General features: G+C 33.1%; 1 protein-coding gene across 1 annotated transcript; it reads left to right on the forward strand.

The window, feature by feature from the left end:
- The first annotated feature begins 13818 nt into the window (after nucleotides 1-13818).
- LOC148869283 (WAT1-related protein At5g07050-like) lies at nucleotides 13819-22083 on the forward strand. The gene is made up of 7 exons (XM_088972451.1): nucleotides 13819-14103; nucleotides 14649-14711; nucleotides 15742-15858; nucleotides 16951-17179; nucleotides 18365-18523; nucleotides 21495-21646; nucleotides 21887-22083. Exons 1-7 carry the CDS (start codon nucleotides 13901-13903, stop codon nucleotides 22008-22010), a joined length of 1047 nt encoding a protein of 348 aa, XP_088828577.1. The 5' UTR covers nucleotides 13819-13900; the 3' UTR covers nucleotides 22011-22083.
- The last annotated feature ends 2896 nt before the right edge of the window (nucleotides 22084-24979 follow it).

Below are 24979 nucleotides of genomic sequence, written 5' to 3' on the forward strand. Positions count from 1 at the left end.
TGCGAAATGTAAGGAGCTTCTCTACTCACTTTAATTCCTATTAATTTATTTTTCTCATTTGTCTTCAAAATTAGCTTAATCAACCATTCCATAACCAAAACAAACAAGTATGGAGAAATAGGATCTCCTTGTCTTAAACCTCTAAAAGATGAAAAATGACCTTCAGAAACACCATTGATCATAACTGAAAATTTTGGAGCAGCAATATAGGCTCATATTAAATCACACCATTCTTGGAAAAAACCCATTGAATTTAGAACCCAAATCAAGTAATCCCATTCTAATGAATCATAAGCTTCGATATGTCAAGTTTAATTTCCATAAAACCTCCATTGATTTTCTTAGTTTTGAGGTAATGAAATACCTCTTGGGCCAATACTATATATCTTGAATTAATCTACCTTGAATGAATTCTGATTGATATGGAGAAACACATTTATGCAAGAGGGGTTTTAACCTGCTAGCAAACAGTTTTTGTTATAATTTTATACAAAACATTACAAAAACTGATTGACTGAAAATGCTTGACTTGAGATGGGTTCTTAACTTTTTGAACCCAAGAAAAGTATAATTAATTCTTTCAACAAACTTCTTATCTTTTAAAAAATCACAAACTCATAAGTTTCCTCTCCCATAATATCCCAAAAATTATGGTAAACATTGTGGTATTCATTATCATTTTCAGTTACAACACCCTTAAATAAATTTGGGATACTCTCAAAATTCTAGGAGTGGATTCGAGCCGAATCGAATAATGTCAGGCTCGAGATTATTCTACAAGGCTTGAGCTTGAGTTCGGCTCGAGTCAAGAGTTCATAAGCTCGAGTTTGACTGGGCTAGGTTCGTTTTATATTTTATAAAAATATTTTATTATAAAAATAAAAATTATATATATATATATATATTTATTTTATACTTAAAAAATTAAGAATTATAATAATTAATAATTATAATGTTTTTATTATATATATTATTTTCTATAATTTTATTATATGTATATTATATATATTCAAGCCGGCTCTGAAACCGAATCGATCCGAGCTCCAGCACCTCGTGAAAAGTTAGCTCGTTGCCACTATAAGTCTGTTTATATATATAGGGTTAAAGTATCCGTGTCATTAACCTTCGTTAATGGAATATGAAAAGACTATTTTACCCTCTATCTTATTTAAATTTTCAAAAGTAGTTCAAAAACTTACGGAACGTCCGCAACAATGAGTACTATCGAGTTGATGGCGGAGAAAGGGAGAGGCCTTGCGAGAACTGAACAGAACCATGGATAGAGGGATGAAAAGGTAGAAGGCCGGTGGCATCACACACCCAAACCCCCTGGAAGTGGTGCCGCCTGTGTCGCTGGTGGAACTGGCCCAGCCGAAACCAATGGCATCGGTGGCATCACGCGCCCAAACCCCAGCAAGCGATGCCGCCTGTGTCTCTAGTGGAACCGGCCCAGCCGAAACCAATTGCAACTTCCGACCTTTGAAACAGAGTGGTAGTCATCGGCAAAGGCAAAAGAGGTGGATTGAGTTGATACAGATACCGACGGTGCAACTTCTGATCTTTGAAACAGAGCGGCAGTCATCGCCTGTGTCGGGATTTATTGCACGTACTGACCCGATTCTTCAGAATTTAATGTTTCCTTTGAAAAATGGGATCTGCTTGATAGGAATCAATTTGCATCCTTGGGCGATGGATCAAAGCGTCGCCATTACCAACCTCATTTTCTCTTTTCCGCTCCCCTTCCGTCTCTACCATTTTAACCATCAGCCAAACCCCCTGCATCCTTCAAGCTCTGTCGTTCGAACTACACAGGTTAAAGCAACATCTGTCTCCACCATCCTCCGATCAGAACTCAGATTCTCTTGTTGCCGATACCAATCTCTCTCTCTATCTCTCTCTCTCTCTCTCTAATCGAATTGGCTTCTTCTTGTGTGTTGAATTCTTCATTTCAATTTCTCTTAAACTTGAAAGGATTTACATTTGTCCTCCACATTAGGTTAAAAAGGTTCTTTTATTCCTTCTCTTTGCTTCTTATTATGTTACTACAGCTTAGAAGATTCTAACTTGTTCCGCCCATCTAGAAATCTTTAAATCTTCGTATGAATTTCCAGGTTTGATAAGTTTTTTCCTTTTTGTCTGAAGCGGCTACAAAATTGGTTATTTCGTGATTTTTTTCCCTTTAAATCTTCTATTCAACTATGGCTCGTGATTTTTTTGATCGGTTTGAATCTCATGATTTTTGCTTAGAAGAGTTCTATGTCAGTTCTTTTTTCTATTTTATAACAGTCGATTTGGATCTCGAGCTTCAACCTCGTTGTTGAAAACTGAGGAATTCATAAAAACCGGGTTTCGTTCTCTTTTGATAGGGGAGTTTTGAGAAATGTCTGGGAAAAAATGGAGACGAAGAAGACATTTTAAGATGAACAGCATCTCAGAGACATCTGCTCGTATTTGCAGAATCGTCGTAGGTCACCACTAGTTGGGTTAAGAGCGTTTCAGGTGACCGCTGGTTCAACGATGATAGAGGAGACCTGAAGCGACGAGAAGAACGAGTATTTTGGGAATTTTTAGGAAGATTGTCAGAGAAATGGTATTTTAGAAATTTAAAAAAATGTATGAATGTGCAGGAGATTTTATACAATTGTTAAAAAACTCAAGGATATTTTAAGAAAATATATAAATCGTAGGGACGGAGTTAGTTAATTTTCTAAATGATAAGGATATTTTAAGAAATTTATCTCAGCAATACCCTCATGGTCAGACACCCATTCACCTAGATCATTTTTAATCCAAGAGATTTGGTTTCTTTTAAAATTTACAAACTTATGAAAAAATTTGTATTTTAATCCTCTTTTTATGGTTAAAATTGCCTAGATTTTTGTCTCCAATACATTTTCTGCCGAGAAACTCTCATCTAATTTAGCTTTAAGATTTCCTCATTATTTTTAAAAACATTAGAATTCTCCCCCAACTTGATCACCTACTCATTTACCCATTCCACTTTCTTATTAATATCTCCGATTTTTTTATTTCAAGTCTTTAGCCTCTTCTTGATACAATCCAATTTTTTCCTATTTTGAAACTGGCAAAACTTGAAATTGGGGTAATCCAACCAACTTTTATAATTTCCACACATTCTTGTTCTAATAGCCAACTTTGAAAAAAATTGAAGGGTTTTGGTTTTGAAATCTCATTAAAGTTTAAATACATAGCTAGAGGTTTATGGTCCGAACCCCAATTTGGCCCCACACTAACTTTAATTGACTTCAACAAATTAAGGCATTCAACTGAAACATACAATTTGTTGATTGTTTTCCTTTTTTTTTTTTTTTTCTATCCTTCCTTCCTTCCTAAACCAAACCTAGATGCCCATTTGACCAAGTTTGCATCCCTCCCGCAACATTTATTTCATTCAATTGAAACTTATGCACAAATTCTCTAAACATGTGAACCAAGTTTAAATTCCTACTATCTCTAATTTCTCCATCATCTTCATTTGCATCAAAATCAACATTAAAATACCCAACATACAAGGTAAATTATTTGGGCACAAATCAAATATATCATGAGTTAAAATTTTCCAAAATGCCAACTTAAACCTTTTACGTGGTTATCCACATAAATAAAGCATAATAACCATGGTTGGTTTGGAGGAAAGGAATTAACATAAACAGAAATATATCTGCTTGTTGCCTTAATGACCATAGTTTTCAAAATCGAATCTGTCAGGGGTTCAGTTATCGGTTCGAACGGTCGGCCCGTTTTGACCAAAAAATAAAAAGAAATTTAAAATTTTGAAAAACGGTCAAAATCATTCGAACGATTAACCGCCCGGTTCAACAGTTTATTGATCAAAATCAACGGTTTTGAGAAAAAATGAAACCAATCAGGTGACTGGTTCCCGGTTTTTCTGGTCCAACCATCTAGTCCGATCGAATTTTGAAAACCATGCTAATAACTTGCACACCAATAATCTCTTTCTAAAGAAGAGACTCACCTCCCGTTAATCCTTCTACTGTAACAAAAACAACATTAAGGTATTTAATCTTTTTGTGTAACAACTCAATTTTTTTTAGATGAAACCTTTGTCTCAAATAAAAAATATTAGATCACGAGCTTTTGTAGAAAGAAAATTGTAAAATTTTTGCGTAAACACTTTCCTACATATACCTTTACAATTTCACACAAATATATAGCTTCATTTATTGGTAAAAAAGCTTGGGAAATTGATAAATGAGTATATTTTTTTTATTGACCAACTTTACAATACTCTTTTGCATTTATTAATGGGTCATACAGTAAAGTAAGCTCCGCTTCCCCGGATAAAACTTACCCATCTCCCGTGTAAGTAAGTAATTTTTCCATCTGGGGGGAATTTTATAAAGCATAATGGGACAACTTTTCTCATGTTTATATTAGATTTTTATGTGTAAAAATGTCATTTTGTTACTTATTTGGGTATTATGAAAATCAAAAGAACATGGGTAAATACACTTAGGAAACATTTACCTAGGTATAGGGATGGCAAAGAGGTGAGTTTGGGGAGGGTTTTGTAAATTCTAGACCCTACTACCTACCTTCCTAAACCTCCCAAGCTGTGCCGGACCCAATACTCATAATGGGCTGGATTTTGAGAATCCAAACTCTTCCCACGCATAAAAATGCAAAACCCTCCCTGACCCTACCCTCCCCTCCTTCAAGGGTAGGGGTGGGTTGGGTTTAGAACCCACATTTAATTTCTTATTATTTCTTGTCATATATAAGTAAGAAATAAGTAAAATAACACAAATATACAACCAAATTTCCAATTATTTGATTAAGACGTGTAAAAAACACAAACTATTAATTATTCTTCACATAAAATTCAAAATATTATTAAATTCAACACCTAGTATATAAAGTTTATATGCTTTCCAACAATATGCAGATCGGAGAGTGCTGGGTTTAGCCTAATACCGTACTCTACACATACTTGTATGGGTCCCCATCAGGGAGGATAGGGTAGAAATTGCCATCCCTACCTAAGTAAATGCACTTACAAGAGCAAGTTACAAAGATGCAAATGAATGAGGCCTTTTATTATATCCTAACTAACCCAGAACCAGAAATATCCCTTCTGTATTTCCCTCACTTGATTCTCCATGTTCAAAGACCCTTGTTCCCTTGCCCAACATCACCACCAATAACATACCACTAAATACCACCTCTCTAGGACCCAAGGACAGTTCTCTAAGCAAAACACAAGATCAAGACTAAGAGAAAGCCAAGAAGCACTAGAGAAAGAAAAAAAAGCTCTAGAGAAAGGACGGATCCCACCCAAGGGTAAAAACACCCCACCAATGGGGGAAGAAACTGTAACAACTGGTGAAAAAAAAAAAAAAAAAACAAGACAAAAGAAACAAAAACAGGACAAGAAGAAATTGAAAGCTAACTAGATTCAAAAACAAAAGGAACCCTAAAAACATTTTCATAAAAACCAAAGAAAAACCTAGAAAAGAAGTTCTTTATGGAAACCCTAAAAAATAAGATCTTTAAAGAAACCCTAGGAAACCAAAAGCAATGAAAAACCAAACAAAACAACATAAGTAGAGATACTTGACCATCAGAATTCTCACTTCGAAATTTCACCCCGAGATCTCTTACAAAGAGATTGTAATTGCAAGATTCGACGGGATTGAGAAAGTGAGAAGTACTCGAGAGATGTTTTTCATTGGTGACTTTGAACGTCATCAAATGCTAAATTGGCCCAATTGAGTTGTATCCCTATTCCCAAAACAATACAACATTGGCTGAGACCACAACTTTGGCCCGGCCCGTCAGACACAAGCAACAAAAGCAAGTTATCATTTTGGCATTTTCCCCTCGTCCCTTAGCCCTAAAGAGCCCAACGATAGGATTAGGAACAGGAACACACACCTTTAGTTTTGCTCCTTTTTTGGAAAGGACGGAACGGGTCCGTAACAAGGTCACAGCTCTCATGGTTGAGAATTTTTATGGGATAAATACTCAAACACTACATATCGTGAGGTTTCTGATTGGACTCGAAAAAGAATCAAATGGCATCGATCATTCAATCGTTGCTTTCTTACTGACGTTTTGACAAACAATCTTCCTGCATTTTCGACTCTCCTTGTCAAACCATTAAAGACAGAATGAATCAACTATATTAGAAAATTCTGCAGCTCGTACAATATAATTGAAACCCTGAAGAACATGTAAACACTTCATGAGCACCCAGTATACAAGTCATAAGAAATCGAAGAAGAGCAAGTTTTTTTTATAGATCATTCACTTAAAATGGACACTGGAACTCATGAACATGAAACTGAAAGAATGGGTTCAATTAGAGTTGGGAGAATCGAATATTCCAATTCAAATCATCACCAGCCAACGACATGGACATATCAGACATCTGCTGAAATGATCATGTCCACCTCGAGCATCTTGATCAACAACTCAGGCTCAGGCTGGGCATCAAGCTTGCTCTTGTCTATCAAGCTTTTAAACCCAATATTGTTCAAAGCATGCAAATATCTATCCATCCATCTATAATTATATATATATGTATATATATAATTTCCTTTTGAGCCCAATGATTTTCTCTTTTCAAAATAACCAAGGTACCGTAATGTAACATTTCATGTCACATCATTTAACAAGCTATCTTTAAAATCTAATCATAAACCTTCAAATTTTCATGATAAAAAGGTGACATGACTTTAGTCACCCCAACCCAATTACCGGGTCCGACCAAATGATAGTGATAGTGCTCGATTTTCTATCTTCATTTTTACTTTTTATATAAACGCAAAAAGAGTCTGGATCAATTTTGGAGGGCTGAGCTGTTTTCTTTCATTGAGTGGCTTTCAATAAACCCCCAAAATGAGCTATTATAAAGTCATTTGGGGTTTTTGGATTTTCCACCAAACATGATTTATAAGGCATCCATGTGATGCCCACCTCACAAAATCAAAAGCCACTCCCAAACAGACAGACAAACAAATAAGTAATTTTAGTAGGCTTCTTGTTCGACACCCATTGTGTCCCAATTATTAATTACATAATAAACTAATTGGTTATTTATTTTGATAATTCATTAATTATAATTATTATAAGCTTAATAATTAAATTTAAAATTTCCAAAAGTTTATTAGTGAAAGTACTTTAAATGAAAATTATATCAAATCTGTTAATATTAATAACAATAATAATCAGTAATTATCATAATATATAATTAATTATAAGTATACATAGTAATTAATATTAATAATATCTTTAGTATATAGATATTAGATAGCTAGGTCATGCTTTATATAATTACTCTTTTTTTTTTTTTGTTTCCTTCTACTTATACTAACTTAATGTTTTTTATATGCTTGTCAGCTTGTATACATCTATTAGTATAAATATTAACTAATGTTATTTTTAACTTATCTTATTTTTACTAATATTTGTTAAGATGTTTTTAGTATTATCACATATCTTTTATTAAAAAAAAAAAGAAAAAGTCGAAAAATGGAAAGACTGATGTGAGGAGGAGGAATTTTGTTCCCTTCCCCACCTCATAGTCATAGTCATAGTCATAGAGCTAGACACTCCCTAAGCTGATCAAGAACAGTATTTATGATCAATGATTAGGCCACCGAGAAGGTAGTAACAATTATGTTTTATAAAAAGAAGGAATTTTTGTTGTGTTAGATTCTTTTGCTTATAAGTAGTTTGCTTTTAATATGTAGATATTTTTTGAAAAATGATATATGTTAAACTTTCATTTATTACATATAAACATGATATTAGAAAATGATTCATAGGATGTCATGTATTAGTATTACCATAACAAACCTCATAAATCTAATAAAAAAATTAATTTCAGATATTTTTATATTTGAAATTCTTTTATGTATACCTTTTTGTCAGACTTCTTACTTGTTTGGTCTCAATTATTTCGGATAATTAAGTCTTTAGATCATTTCATAACAACTTCAACCCACATCTTTTTTGTCTTTCTCCTTGATTTTTTTAACCCTTTCATTGAATCAATTCACCTTTCGTTTTGTATTATTCTTATTATTTTATTATTATATAGTCGTTGCTGTCATATCCAAATGACCAAACCATAACATCTCTTCATTCTTCTCTTGGCATCTTACAAATTGAGATTACATTTGGAACCTCTTTAATGTACTAATTTCTAATTCTATCCTTTTCTGTCTTGTCACACATCACAGCTATATTTATTGGTCTCACAGTCTTCTACTAAATTTTTAATGTACATGCAAGAAAAATAATGCATCATATGCATCCCTTCAACCACCTGATCAAAAACATCCTGTATCTCATTCATAACCATATTAATATTCCACCACTTAGTTACACTGTTAATTTGAGTTTTAGCTTAATTAGTCCTATGGTGGATGGTTTCAATCAATTTTGATTGGTGTAGAAAAAAAAAAAAAAAAACAATTTCTTAGATCAAACAAGTGTTTCATGGTTAACTCCTTTTATTAATGATATTGGGAGAAATTTCTTGCAGCCAAGGTTTGACATTGTGGAAGATAAATTGCATAATTGCATTAGATGGTTCCCTCAAATCATTTTCTATTTCAAGTCATTCATTTTTTTTTCAAATTGATTAATGACAAGGGCAAATCAATCAAAATTTCTAATTAGGGTTCATTCTTTTCATTTGATAGCATAGGTAAAACTAATCCCTGATAGAATATTGGTGAATATCAAATGTTTTGTTAAAGAAATTCTAACTTTAATGCCTTCTCTCAATTACTTAATGTATGCCCTACACTGTCTAGGCTGGGTATATGAGTTGCTTGCAGTGTTTGTTTTTGGGACCCCATATAAGGCATTAATCCTTCCCAATCTTGAAAACAATTCCAGGCAGGAAAATGGGCTTTAATTTTTTCTTTACATTTTAAAAGGGTACCACAAACACATACCCCCAGGGGGGTATATCACTTAAACTAACCTTCAATTCTAAACTTTTTTTTTTTTTTTTTTGTGCCTTTTCTCAATTGCTTAATTTGTCTCTTGCAGTGTGGGCATATAATCGGTTAGCAATGTTTGTTTTGGGAACTCAGATAAGGCAAAACCTCTTATTTTGAGTTCGATTATAATACCTGAAAAACTTGTAATCAATTCATCGGTATTGTAAAAATGATAACCAATCGAGTGGTATTTATCAAAATCCACAAAGGGGTTTTGATTGATCAAAGCCCTCCAGTATCAATGAGCAGGAAATTATGAAATTGCTCATTCACATAATTCAGATATACACTCCACAAACGTCTCACAGCACATTCCTGCCATGCATTGGGAACATTTCCCAATGATGACATCATCTATTCTAATATATTATTGGAAAATATTCCTAATATGCGACGAGGATGTGCTATAAAACGTTATGGGGTGCCCCGTTGTGGGGCACAGATGTGAACGCCTCTATGTTTGAATGACCAAGATTTCCACCAATCCCAGAAATTCAAGTAACTATTTTAAAAATTTTATAAAATACTGATACATATATCAAACATCTGAAATCTGGGCCATCAAAATAACACCTTAGGATCAGTCAATTATTTCAACCATCCGAATAGTTTTCCAAGATTTCATCAAGGCCCATCCAAATGATGCACCGAATCATCCGAAATATCTAGACCATCAAATTGGTCTCTCAAGATCAGTGAATTAATCCCAACCATTCAAGTAATGAACAAAGATTTCAATTCATTTCAGCCACACAAGTGATGCATGAAAATATATATCTAAAACATATGGGCCAGCTGGAGTAATGTGTTAAGTAGAATCTAAGATCGTACCATAAAAAAGACCTACAATTGATTAATGAATCTCACCCATCAAAATTGTGTATGAAGTTTTGTCTAATTTAGTCCATTTAAAATATGTAACATATTTTATCTTATCTTATCCATTCAAATAATTCATGAAAATCTCGAAAAAAAAAATCTTGGCCATGTAAAGTGAATGTCAAATAAAACCTAAGATATGGACCATACATAGAAAAAAGCCTCCTAAAATCAATCAATGAATCTCAACCATCCAAATGGTGTATCAAATTTCATCTAATCTTAGCCCATCAAATTGATGTAACAAATCAATCCAATGATCCTGGCCATCAGGGTGATTTCTTAATATTTCTCTTCCCAATATTGAGACATTGTCTTTACATTATCTAATCTAGCCCTTCACAATGGTGCAAAGACATTGTCTATTGTCTCCCTTTACCGAGACCCAGAAGCCTGATAGATAAACTATTTTCTTTCACCCTGTCAGTTTTTGTGTATGTAATTTTACTCAACTTCCTTAGAAATTTATATATTGATCATATATGAAATGATCATGTCCTAGAATCTCTATCGTGTCATGCTTGAGATTTCACAGTAGGAGTAGGAAAGAAAAGAAGAAATAGAAAAAAGAAAAGGAATATCAAAGAAGACAAAAGTATATTGATTTTTTAATAACAAAACTTATCTAATGTGAAGGAATCATTCAACCTAAATGCACAAGCTGTTAAGTAAAGTCTGTTAAGTAGGTTTTTATTCTCTAACATGCCCCTCACACGAAAATTTATTAGGCTTGAAGCACAAACAACAGGCTCACCTATACCTTGTGCTAAAATTTAATCAGTTATAGTATACGAGGGTAATGAGGATGAGACACTAGAACGTTTGGTCAAATAGACTTTGATACTGTATAAAAAAACCGTTCAATCTAAAAGCTTAATTTGACAATGTCTAGTAGCCCACGGGCCCCTCAATCGAGTAAAGTTTGGGGTTAAAAAAAACTGAGGTTCTTTTTCACCATAGCTTATTTCAATGGGTCTGTGTTTGGAACAGGTTGAGTGTGACACAAACTAGATTGAAATTGATTATAATGTTGTTTGTAATATGAATGTAAAATGAAAATTTTAATTTATATAAAAAAAAGTAGATTTGCATTCAAAGTGGGTTTTTGTCAAAAAAAAAAATGGTAAATTACTTTATTGGGATTCGTGTTTGCATCATTACAGTTAAAAGTTGGTTGGTAAAAAAGCAAGTTCATCAATGCCAAACTAACCCAACTTTGCTTTTGTATGGATCAAAATGCACTCTGTAAATTTGCATTTACACTCTATTTGTATTGTTTCCAAACACAGTCAAAACAATTTCACTTCTCCTAATCATGTGTTTTTACCTTCTCTCTTTCTCTCTTCCAAGAATGACATGTCATGTGTATGTCATACATATTCCACCAAAAAAAAAGCATACTTCATAGTTCATACATGTGAATTGATATTAATTCTTTCTTCCAATCTCATTTTTGTTCAACTCATCACAAAAAAAAAAAGTGAAAATTATAGTATACCCCACCTCACAATTATTTGTTTATTTATTTATTATTTTACTTTGTAAAATCCTCACTTATCACCACCTACCCCCTTGAATTATGTCAGATTCCCCCACATCGCTGTTACAAACAATGACAAATTTGGGAGGTGGGGGAATCAATAATTTGCCCCCCCAAAAAAAAAAGGAAAGAAAAGGAACAACTCAAAAAAGTTAAAATAAAGGAGAGAAAACACTAGTTATTCCAAAATTACCCCTACCTAAAACATGAATCGCCAAACAAACATATTTAGATGGCCACACTTAGGGATGGCAATTTGGCAATTTCGTGGGAATTTTTGGGTATCTGACCTATCCCGACCCTAATAGGACCCATTTATCAAAATCTTATAGGGTTTGGGTTTTGACTTTAGGGCATTGGATACCCAATACCCGGGATGCATAAGTATGAACCTATTAATCTATTATATTATACATCATGCACAAATTTATAAATTTTAAGTACTAAGATAATTATTCTATTATTAATATTTTATTTTTATAAATTTCTTGGATTAAAATCAATATTTGACATAAATTTGGATTTGATAGATTGTTTATTTTCATTTAGTTATAAAATGCTAATTTTAAATATTATTTCTTTTAATTTTTAGTTGGAATTGTTAGTCATATACATGTATTGATTGTTTTGATGAACGCAAAAGTTAATAAAATATATTATTTTTCATTAAATAACACAAAAGACGAGACGGCTTAGTGGCTTAAAGGGTTTGGGAAATTGAGAGTAAAGTTAGACGAGTTTAGAATCAGGGATACATAGGCTGGTTTGAGAATGGATAGGGCAATTTGCACAGGTACTCTACCTGTTGCCATTCCTAGTCACACTTCTAGGTGGTAAATAGGTTTGCAAACTATAAGGGGAGTTTTGGTAAAATGACACTAATAAAAATTAGTAAACACTTATCTAACAATAATCACAAAAATCCATTCAAATTCCATTTAAAAGTAAAAAAAAAAGTAATTAAAAATAAAAATAATAAAACTTAATTAAATATAATAAAAATTATAAGAAAAAACTGAGATGTAGTGTGGAAAGACATGATACTGGAAGGGCTTTGACTAATTAAAACCCCATGAATTTTGATAAAAAACGACTTGATTGGTTACCACTTTATGGTGTCATTTTTCTTGTATGATGCTTTTTCGGCATCATAGTCGAACTCAAGTTATAATTTAAAATCCATTTAGAAATAAGGCATCACTAGAAGATAGCAATTCATAAATTAAAATTAAAATCCACTTAATAATAACTAAAATTCATAAAAGTTTAAAATTAACAAATAACAATAAAAGTATAATCCATTTATATTTAATCTAAAACTAAAACAAATGTTACAATCCATGAATAAAAATATAGCTCATGTGCTGCCATGGTTACCCCTTCTCTGCTGGCTGAGAATTAATCACCATGCCTTATTATTATGAATCCTTTTATTAATTGCAATGAGAATCCTTTAAAAAGGTTAGAATGTAATTAATATGGATCAGATCTCAGGCTTCACAGATATGGTTCTTATGGAGATTTAAATTAAGACATTATTTTTGATTGTTGAATGTTGATAGATGGCACTAGTGGAGAATTATAGTTGCCGTAAAGCAAGATAGATAGAGACTACTGCATGCATTTGGTTACATGCAAATGTAAAAGAAAATGAAAAAGAAAATAAAGGTTTTGCCAAAACAAGGCAGAGGTATAATATATTTTAATTTGTTCCAATGTCAAGCGAATTACTTGCATGTTTTACAGGATTCAATGTATAATTAATAGATTTTATTTCATTTTTAATTTACACATAAATGCCATGCTCTCAGAGAGTATTCACACTGTTTTTGCATTCAGGATATCTGGGCTCGTGAAAACACCATTCCCTCAGTTAAAAAAAGATTTACCTCTCATGTTAGAGAATCTCAAGCCAAAGTAAACAATTTTTTTTTTTTTCTGTCTAAAGCTCGATCATCGACGAACAGTTTGGGGCTCTTCCTACATATGCATGACGTCATTAATTAACATGGATGCGGGACAAATATTCTTTAAGTTAATTAAGAAGACAAAAAAGGAAACCAGTGGGGTCACGTCTCATGTGCAGACAGTCCCCTAACGGTAAAGGTTTTAGTTCACGCTGCAACACATTTCCAGCACTCTTATTATATCTCCGCCCCCACAACCCCGCTGTGTATTGGAAATATCTCTGGACGATGATATTATTATTAGAAGATATTTTTAATACGTGGCAAGAATTTACTGTGGAGCGGCCCTTTGTAAGGCGGAGATGTGAATTCATCATCTATTAATCAATTAGCTTAGGAGGAATTATAGGGGAAAAAGGTGTAATTAATTAATCCAAAATCCTCCAAAACACACCACTCCACAAATAAAAAGGAGAGAAAAGAAAAGGGTATTATCAACTTTTCAAATTAAAAGAATATAAATGCATGCATAATGTATGTAAGCGGTAAGCCCATGCCCAAGTGAAAGAGATAAAATGGAAGAAAAGCAAGAGAGCATAAAAGTCATGGAGAGATCGCAACCTTACTTTCTCAGCATATTTAGCAGCGCTTGTTTTGCAGGGTTTAACATAGTTTCCAAGGTTTCTCTAAACAAAGGCATGAGCCGTTATGTCCTCGTCGTCTATGCTCATGCAATTGGAATGCTAACCACAGCTGTTCTTGCACTTCTCTTCGAAAGGTTCCTTTCTTCTTTGTTTCTTTTCTCACAATCAATGTCTAAGTTCAGTCCTATATATGTATGCGATGGGATTTGCTAAGAGCAAAAATCTCACAAATACACTAAGAGCACAATATCTCTAGATTGTATGCTTTTTTTTTGCTTTGAGCATACCCAAATTCCCTGATATATACACGGGATAAGGCCCAAAATTTGAATTGATCGAAAGATCATAGACACCACAAAGGATTTTTTGTTCCCAATCAATGATAATACATTGAAAATCATGGGTGCTACTTAGCCTTATAATTGAAAGCATCTATAGCATGTTTGGTTTTCCAACACTATTAATTTTTAGTTTTATCAGAAAATTAGTGAGGAAATTAAAAGAAATTGGTGGAAAATTCTCCAAGCGTTTCATGAAGTTTATCAACAACTTTTTTCCTTTCTCATTTGTTAATTTTCTGATCAGGAACAAAATAAAAATCAATCTTAAAGCAAGGTAGTCTGCTTGTAATGACATAAACCCACCAAAGGTTGATTTAAGTTGCGTTGTATTCTTGCAGGAAAAATCGACCTCGCATTACTTTCCGAATCTTGACCCATATCTTCATCTTGGGGCTTCTGGGGTAAGTATTTTGATGACAATCATGCAACAATGGAAACCTGATGACTGTGTTTAATTACTATCATATATATATATATATATATATATATATAATTACAGCTCTCCACATCAGCATTAGCCTGAAAGTTGTGACACTTCACATGGGGTGAAATTGCACCTCCTATCTGAGTGCAACGGTGCAGTTTGGGTGGATTACTTGTGCTTTCCGTTGTGTTTTTTCTGTTTGGGTGAAGAATGAACGACTCCAATACCAGTTATGGAGCATCAGGACGGGCCCCAATTTAAGCGTTTGTGTATTCTTGGAAGACAAACAACACTTCCAAGGTCATGCACATATACAGCCTCCACCGTGAATAGAAAACCGGCCGGAATATCTTGACAGTGACTGTGGGGGGCGAGGGAGACTTAAAGAGAGGAGAGTGGCAAGACGAAAAGGTTGGGGTAGAGGCTCACCACTGTCCACTGTGGAGTGTGGAGTCTCTATTAAGGGCTCACACATGTTAAGTGGGCTTAACGTGTAAAGCTGAAGTAGAGGGCCGTATTGATGTAATTGGATACAGCCTCGGCCCACTACAGCCTTGCATACTTTTTTATTCTACTGTCTTATAGATGATGGAGCCAAATGAACTTAGTGTCACTGTAGAAAAGGGGCTCTGCACTTTATCAAATTCATCGAGCTTGTGGCATATCCAGTGGGCCCACTCATGTCAGATTAGCTGAATGCGATTGGCTGTTAAGAAGGCTATTCAGTGCCAATAATAAAACATATGTGGGTCATAGCAACAAGTTTTCCATCTATTTTACCACTGCTGTGGAGCATTATCATTAGTTTTCCTCATATTATAATTTTCCTTTTTAAATCCCAAAATTTAATAAGAGCCATATTTTTTGTGGGCCTTCTAAAATTTACATGCATTGGTATATAGATACTTTTTTTCTTATGTTTATATAAAATATTTTTATATCTATGCAAATCTTAATATGAGAACTTGGGTTAGGTGATGTATGTTGATTTTAATATGTTTTTTCAGACCCGTAATTGCAATGTCAACATTCTATGCTGGCATGGGATTTACTTCATCTGCATTTGCATCTGCCATGGCCAATCTAGTTCCATCAATGACACTCATTTTGGCGATTCTATTCAGGTAAAGTTCATTATTGTCTCATCAAGATGGTTTTGGTTTGGAGTAGAAATGGGACAAGATTTTCTTTATATAAAGTTGAGTCGCATAAGATCCTAAAAAAAAGTAGTAGATATTTTTTAACGTTCTCTATCTACTTTTGGTTACTTCTAAAATATTGGAACATGGTGTATTTTGTTAGACCAATCAAATCCGATGGGTCTGATATCGATTGGGACAGAATAGAGTCAGAACTGATTCAATTATTAATCGGGAAAATTAGGTTTGACCCAAGGTTCAAAGTATTGATACGTATCGGTCCATATTGGTCGATATATATCATTTCGAGACCCTTCCAATATGCTTCTATAGTGGATGTATCCGGGGTCTGACCAGTTCAGGGGGTGGAGGAGACCTAAATCGGCCCCCCTGAACTGGTTTTGAAAAAAATAAAAAAAAAAGACAAAAATGTGTATTAATTCGTCCAATATGCCCCTGTCGATATATCGGGCATATCGATATTTTGAACCTTGGTCTGACCCAATTAGACTTAATTATACTTGACACTGATAATTACCTATGATAATAACAAACATTTTTGGATTAACTTATGATAATAACAACTTGAAACTTCATTTTTCATAATATAATCTTAATAAAATGACAGTAAAAATAATAAACTTTTTATGTGTTGATAAAACATGTATTTTTAACCAAAGCCATCTTATATATTCTCTATAATTACTTTGCCCTTTAATAAAAATAGCAAAAAAACAAAGAGACCTTTATATACATATATATATTATTATTAACTATATTATTGTTTATATAGAAAAAACTATATTATCGGTCGGTAGACCTGACCCATTGATGGCTCTAGTTTTTATCGTCCATTCCTTGAATGTGCATGTTGAAGAAATTAATGCTAGTGTAATGATCACCATTGAAGTTAATTAATGTTAAATGCATATTATATATATAATATTATTTTTATTTAAACGTTGTCATTGATTTTTCGTTCACTTTTCTATTGGTAATTTCAAATATATGATTATTTATAAAATATCATATTTAGCTTTTCTTATAGACCCTAACATTTGGATTTTTTGAATTCAGGATGGAGAAATTAAATATCTTCAAATCTAGCACCCAATTAAAGATAGGTGGAACTCTTATAGCTTTTGCAGGTGCTATAATCATGATTATATACAAGGGTACCGTTGTAATTTCACTTTCTTCAACACATTCTACCAAACCAATGGCGTCATTGGAAAAGGATTGGGTGAAAGGCTCCCTTCTGCTTATTGTTTCAAATTTTTCACAAGCAGCCTACTATATATTACAGGTAATTTCTAAATCCAAAGATTAAAAAAAAATTTGATTGCCATCTATTTTATGATGTTGTTGTTTACAAATGAGGCATATATATATATATATAGGATACTATTCTTCAATACTTTTCATGGATTTAAATTAAATTGGTTACCTCGTAAAAAACTTTCACAATTTTTATAATTAGCAATTTTCTTAATAGTCTTTTTATAATTTATGATGCATGTAGATACAATCAGTAGTAACATTTTGATAAGTATAACAGATAAAATAAAATAGAGCATAACTTCAAGCACTTGGAAAGTATATATGCCTTATATTAAATATAAAAATGTGAATTAGAAAATTTGTTATTATTTTTAGTATAGAAAATTTTAAAAGTATATTTGTACATTTAATCTTATTAGATATAGATATATTCTATTAGATCAAATTGTATGATTCTATATTATTATTATTATTATATTATTATTATTATTATTATTATTATTATTTAAATTTAAAACTTATATCAAACTACTGTACCATATAATCCTTTATATCTTTACCTTTCACATGTGCATAATACGTGCCCTTACACTAGTGTTTTGAAATATCGAAGTTACCACAACATTGTAAGCTGTAAATGTTAGCAACCCTTAAATTTACAATTTACATAAAGTGCTATTAGGGCAAGGTAGATACATCCTAAAGGTGCAAAATTTAATAAAAACATATTACTTCAGATTTGGATTTGAAGTTTCAATAATTAGATCAAATTCAGATGTGGTTGGACCGATGAGAACCCGACCCAATTACACCCCTTGCTTCTATAATACTTTTGTGGCATTGACACTACAAAACACTATACTATAACATTGCTCATTTAAATTTGGACTTCTCTCATTTATTTCTGAAAAGCAAATTTTTTATGTATTTAAAAAATATTAAATACAACACTTTTTTTTTTTTTTGGCGTGGAATGAAAAGTTGAATATTAATTTAATGACTAATAATTAATTTTGAGTATGATGGTTGATTGCATAATAGGTTAGTTTTAGGGAATTAGTGATTTTTAGTATTAAAGATAAATGTGCAATACTAGAAACAAGATCATTAATAACCCATATTGAAAGGAATTTGTCTTTGTCACCCTTTATCATAAATAAATTTGTTATTTTATTATGAAAGTTTAATACTTTATTAATTTAATTTACAGGTTACAACAATTAAGTTATATTCAGCTCCAATCTCTCTTACATCGTTGACATGCTTAATGGGAGCAGTACAAGCAGCAGTAATGACAACAATTTTTGATCGTAAAGCTTCATCATGGAGGTTCAGTTGGGATATTAAGTTGCTGGCCCCTATTTATTGTGTAAGATTCTTTTGCTTTATATAGTTTGCTTTTCAATTTGTAGGTATGAATTGGAAAATGATATATCTTGAATTTTGATTTACTACATATAAACATGGTATTAGAAAATGATTCATATATAGGATGTTACGTATTTCTATAATAATCTTCATAAATCCAAACAGAAAAGTAATTCTATATATTTTTATACTTGAATTTCATCTATATATACCATTCTGCCCTATTTCTTACTTTTCTTAATTTCTTCCATACTTTTTATTTGATAGAACTTTAAGTTTGATTTCAATTATTTGGGGTGAGTTATATGAATCATGGTTTCCAAATTGTCATTGACCTAGACGGTCAGACTGTTTGGCATAGAAACCATCCAACTAACTGGTTCTGTTTCATTCTTAAACTGTTCTTTTACCAAATCCGTTGACTTAGTTAGCAGTCCACTGACCCGAGTAGTTGACCGTTGATCCATTCAATTCAGACGATGAATTTAACTGTTTTTTATTTTAATTACTTTTTTTTTAATTTCAATGGACCACCCATTTGAATCAGATGGTTGAATCATTGGCTGAAAACCAGTGGCCAAAGTGGTTCCTATCTTGCTCGCTTTTTAAAACATTGATTCAAATCCTGTCACACCTTTGTAATTTGTCAAGAACTGTGCTTTTGTGCTTTTTGTCAGATTGCAAGTCCTTAGATTACTTGGAGAAGTATGGACGGGCTCAATGCAGATTTCTAATTCCCACTGCAGAGCTATAAACCTTCAAAATATCAAAAACCCCCACTCTACACACCAATGCCCATCTTTGAATTGACATCAATTCCGAGTTGGCACCCACCCCAACTGTACTTTGGGCCTAAAAATTCTGACCCTGGGTTGAACCATCATTCTCCCTAGATTATTTTGTAACACTTCAACCTACATTTTCTAGTCTTCTCCTTGCTATTTTATAACCCTTTATTTGGGGAAGAGTTTCCTAAAATAAATACATCTACCTGCATTTTTTTGCTTGAAAATGTTGGCTGCGCTTGGAAATGATGCAAATGGAGTGTAAATCCCGGTTCAGAATAGATTTACACTCTAGTCCACTTTTCCCTGTATTTGGCAACATTACATTTATGCATTGACAAATGACAGAAAACACATTTTCCAATGCATATTACATTGATAATAAGATGTAAAAGTACATCAATAAAAAATAAGTAATTTGTTTTCAAGTGGGCTTTTGATAAAAAAGGGCATATGCTTAATGCTTTATTGGAATTAGTATTTGCATCCATTACAACTAAAAATATGTTTGGTAAAAAGTTAAATCTATCAATGCAAAACTAACCTAACTTTGCAATTTATATGGACCATTTTACACTCTACATATTTGCATTCACACTTATTTGCATCGTTTCCAAACATAGTGAGACAATTCTCCAAATTATTTTAGAGAATGGTAAAACTTACTCAGAAATGTGGACCAAGAATTTACTATAAAAATTTCACTTTTTATGGGCCTTACACTTCTCGGTCCTTGTTGATCAACTTCCCCTCACCCCAACTTACCAGCACACGAATGACCCCCTAATCATTTTCTCTTGATTACAGCTGAAACCTCTTTAACGTATTTACTTTTAATTCTATCCTTTTTTTTTTTTTGTCTTATCATCCACCACATAGAGTTGTAAATTGGGCCGGGCCGCATAAGGTCCGTGTCGTGCTGTGCTGGGGGTTCGAGGCCCATGGGCCAGCACAGCTCATGCCGTGCCGCCCGCGGTCCATGTGTCAGCACAGCCCAGCCCGTAGCCCGGCCCAATATGGCCCACGACATGGCCCATATATATTTTATATTATATATATAGTTATATAATATTATATAAAATATAATCATATAATAATATATAGTATATAATATATTAATAAAATAAATATTTTTCAATTTTATTATACTAATTTATTTAATTATTGCATATATATAAGCAATTTTATACATAAAATTCATATAAAATTAAACTTTTAAGTTTTTTTTTTCATTTTTTTTAAATAAATAGCTTTGGCCCGATGCACGGCCCGAGATGGCTCAAGGCTCGGCCCATGGGCCAGCCCGGCATGCGGCATGGCACGGGCCCAAGCCGTGGGCCGTGCCAGGCCGACCCCCAAAATTTTCACCGGGGAGGGCGGCACGGCCCACTTTACACCTCTACCACTACAGCTATATTCATTTCCTGAATTTGTTGCGTTTATAGACCAAAACTTATTTCCTTATTAAATTAATGGTAAATTTCTGACACCTCCCCTGAAGTTTAGTAATGACAATCACCTCCCCTGAACTTTCTGATACAGTTGCAAGTAAACCCGTTTTGATAAAATCTTCTAAAAGAAGGTATGAAAATATCCAAAAAACCTATGCAGTTACTACCGAGGCTTGTTTATACCAAAAGACATGACAAACTTTATGAACAATAAAAACAAAGAATTTTAAGTTACAGCCCCTTGAGTGATTGATACATTGGACAAATTTGAAAAATGAATCAATTTCAGAAAAGAGACTAGAAGGGTTTGGTGTAGTAATTCATATGATGATATGAAGGGAAAAATTGGAATATAAATTAATATTTTTGTCAAAAGAAACTACATGAGTATTTTAGGCATTTTCATGCCTCTCTTTAGAAGATTCTACCTGAGGGGTATACTTGCAACTATGTCAAAAAGTTAAGAAGTGATTACAATTACCAAACTTTGGAGGTCTCAATCATCAACTTCTAAATTTTTAACATATATGATGGATGTCATATAATTAATGCACAATATTCATCCCTCCAACCATTTCAACAACATCCTCTATATTTTTTATGCTATATTTAGAATAGCCACCTAGCATTTTTCATATGGATTTTTTTTTTTCTCATATATATGTATGTATGTATGTATGTATGTATATGCATTTAGAATATTGTAAAAAATCATAACCACAAGTGTGCTTTGCAGGGTGTCATGGTCTTTGGAGTAACTAGGTACATTCAGACGTTAGTAATTCAGAAAAGAGGCCCAGTGTTTTTGAGTGCTTTCAGACCAGTAGGGACAATAATTGTAGCTGTTATGGGACTTTTTATCCTGAAAGAAGCTTTACACTTGGGAAGGTAAATATGTTATTATAAGATTTCATGAAGGCTAGGTTTGGTTTGAAGGAAAAGGTAGGGAAAAAGAAGGGAAAGGTATAAAAACCCATACAGAGTTTGTAAAGGTTTATTTGCTTTTTCCTTCTTTTCCCTACTTTTTCCTTCAAACCAAACATAGCCCTAATTAAATCAAATTTCACAAATTGATGAATATTTGTTTTCATTATTTATTTATTTATTTATTTATTTGAATCTGTGCAGTATTCTTGGAGCTGTTTTGATATTTGCAGGCCTATACATGGTTTTATGGGGTAAAGAGAAGGAGAATGGCAATGAATTAATTGAGAAAAATTTGCATGATAAAGGCGAGAATGTAGAACCATAGAATGATATCAAAGCGACTATTGTACTAAATGTTTTATGTACCACTAGCTTATCAACAATAAATATTACTTTGATCATATCCTAATGAGCTTAATTTTAATATGCAATATTATTTAGATTTTAATGGATACATTAAGTTCAAATTAACTTAATGGAACATCCACCACTTAGTCACACTGTTCACTTGAGTTTTAGCTTTAGCCCTACGGTGGATGGTTTCGATGAATTTTGATGAGTGTAAGGACAGAAGCCAATTTCTTTAATTCTAAGGGTATACCAAAAAGATATTTAATGGTTAATTCCTTTTATTAATGATATTGGGATAAATTTCTTGCATCCGAGGTTTGACACTGTGGAAGATAATTTGCATTAGATAGTTCCCTCTATCTCTTCCCTGAGTTCCCTAGCTATCTCAAATCAATCTCTATTTTAAATCATTCACAATTTTTCCAAATTGATCAATGACAAGGCCAAATCCATCAAAATTTCTAATCAGGATTATCATTTGCTAGCATAGGCAAAATTATATTAATCCTTGATAGAATGATTACTATTTTAATGGTGAATTTTATAACAACTTCTCAATTATTTAAAACTGTCTTGACTGGGAAAATGAGTACGTTGCTGGCAATGTTTGTTTTTGGAACCCAAATCATTAAGTGAAAACTTCTTGATCTAAACTTTGTTAACAATGAGTGGATAATTACGAAATTGCTCATTTGTTGTCTGAAATTAATTTGGTTTCAAGTAATTATTTTAAAAATTCTACAAAATACTGACAATTGAAGTATACATCAATCAACATCTGAAATTAATTTGGGCCATCGAAATAAATAACACATCAGTTAATTATTTCAACCATCCAAATATCTCTAGTTTACCAAGATTCCATCTAATCTGGCCCACCCAAATGATGCATCCAGACCATCAAAATGGTCTCTCAAGATCAATGAATTAATCTCAAACATTGAAGTAGTAGTGTGCAAAGATTTCAATTGATCTCAGCCATACAAATGATGTATGGAGATATATCTAAAACATCTAGTCCATGTGGGGTTGTATGTTAAGTAAAATCTATGGTCATGCCATCAAAAAGACTTCCTAAAATTGGTCTATGAAAATTACACACACATATATAAAAGCAATGGATAGGTTCAAACAACCAAACCATTGATTTGGAGTCTGGATCTCTTGCTTACGAGAATTCTGTTTATGTCTATCTATAATACACTATCTCCCGTAAATTAAAAATATCTGCTTCTGTATGATACTAGGTTGAGATATTCTCTATGTGTGACTATGATAAATTTGGACAGAATTTATATGAAAATGAGATCAAGACTAGAGGTTACTATATTACATGCATTGGGCGTGTTCGGGTCTCCTTTCCACACATCACTATAGTCGTACATTGTGAACATGTTACGTTCATGGGAATGGGGAGATCAGATGTACGTATACGATGTACATCTGTATGTCATGTTGGTAGGGAGATCTGTATTGGCATAATTTGCATGCGTCTCTGGAAAGTGAGGAGCTTGTGTAAACCCTATTAGCTTGGACCAAGTGAACCTCTTTCAAGAAACTACCAAAAATAGCTTTATTAGAAAGCCATTTCCCAACTCGTATACGCACATTTTTTTTTTCTGGATTTTTTCACTACACATGGCTTCAAGCCAAGGTTAATTACTTTTCCATCTGGGACACATCTTGGATTTTGAACGCTACAATGTCTCTGTGTGAAAACCCACTCGAATGAGTTTGGATTCACTTAGGGCAAATCACTGTTTTCAAAACTGGATCGGACCGGATGGTTAAACCAGAAAAATCGAGAATCGGTCACTTGACCGGTTTCGCTTTCTTCCAAAATCTCTTTTTCTCTCAAAATGTTGATTTTGATCATCAAACCGCTGAACCAGCCGGTTAACCATTCGAATGGTTTTGACCGTTTTTCAAAATTTTAAATTTTTTGTCAGAATGGGCCAGCCGTTCAGGTCGAACAATCAGACCGCTCAAACCAGTAACCGGACCCCTGATCGATTCATTTTTAAAAACCATGGGGCAAACAAAGCCCATTTAGGCAGCTTTTACTGCCTTGCATTGAGAATATCTCCATATTTATTATACTTTATTCTATGAGAAGATATTCTTAATACAAGATTGCAAAAAACTGTTAGAATGGTGTAAACACAAATTTGGTCTGATAGAAACCGATTTCCTTCAATCTAATTCAAGATGGGACCATGACAGCAAATCAAAAGCTTTGATTTACCTGTTTCAATGCTGGACTACAACACTGGCGTAACAAATATGAATTGCTCCCAAAATGGACCTGGCTATATTGCTAGACATGCATCTTGACACTAGAAGCAGATAAAAGAAGTGTGTTAGAAACATTTCCCACGCGCTTGTCATGGGGAGATGTTTCCAATTCATGGGATCTCCTTTGCTCACTTCTTGAAATTGACATTTTGGAGTTGTCTGCCACTATCATCGGGTTGGCCCCGGGCATGTGCTTCCCTGGTTAAACCGTGCTCTGCAGTATTTTTACTTTTGATTGTTGATTCTTGATAGATCCCATAATATATAAAAGGGTTGATTGCTTAAATATACCATATGTTTTGAAAATTTAAAGAGGCAAGAGCGCATACGTTAAAAGCCGCTTTCTCATATTCTTAACACTTAGTTTTCCACCTATGCTTATAAAATTGTAAGTTTCTTAGACAAGATGGTTGGTTTTGCTTTTGAAAATAAAAACTACTACAACAGCAAAAGTATACTGTTTTTGCTTATGTGTTAGTTGTTCTTTGTATTCAAAAACAAAAACAATCATGTTGTGGAACACTCCCTTATTAATCAACCCAATACACTTGCTTGTCAATTTTTGTTTGTTTGATTAAAAGAAATAAATTTAAATTGAATGGATTTCTTCTTTCTAACTGAAACCCAAATAAAACATACTCTTTATTT

The sequence above is a fragment of the Nelumbo lutea genome, chromosome 2 (assembly GCF_056320005.1).
Source record: "Nelumbo lutea isolate HS-2025 chromosome 2, American lotus-T2T, whole genome shotgun sequence".
Taxonomy (NCBI): domain Eukaryota; kingdom Viridiplantae; phylum Streptophyta; class Magnoliopsida; order Proteales; family Nelumbonaceae; genus Nelumbo; species Nelumbo lutea.

Excerpts from the sequence above, each read along its gene's own strand:
- LOC148869283 (XM_088972451.1), top strand. The coding sequence starts at position 13,901 with ATGGAAGAAAAGCAAGAGAGCATAAAAGTCATGGAGAGATCGCAACCT. Across the intron at positions 14,104-14,648 it reads CTTGCACTTCTCTTCGAAAG|GAAAAATCGACCTCGCATTA; the intron begins GTTCCTTTCTTC and ends GTATTCTTGCAG. Across the intron at positions 21,647-21,886 it reads GAAGCTTTACACTTGGGAAG|TATTCTTGGAGCTGTTTTGA; the intron begins GTAAATATGTTA and ends GAATCTGTGCAG.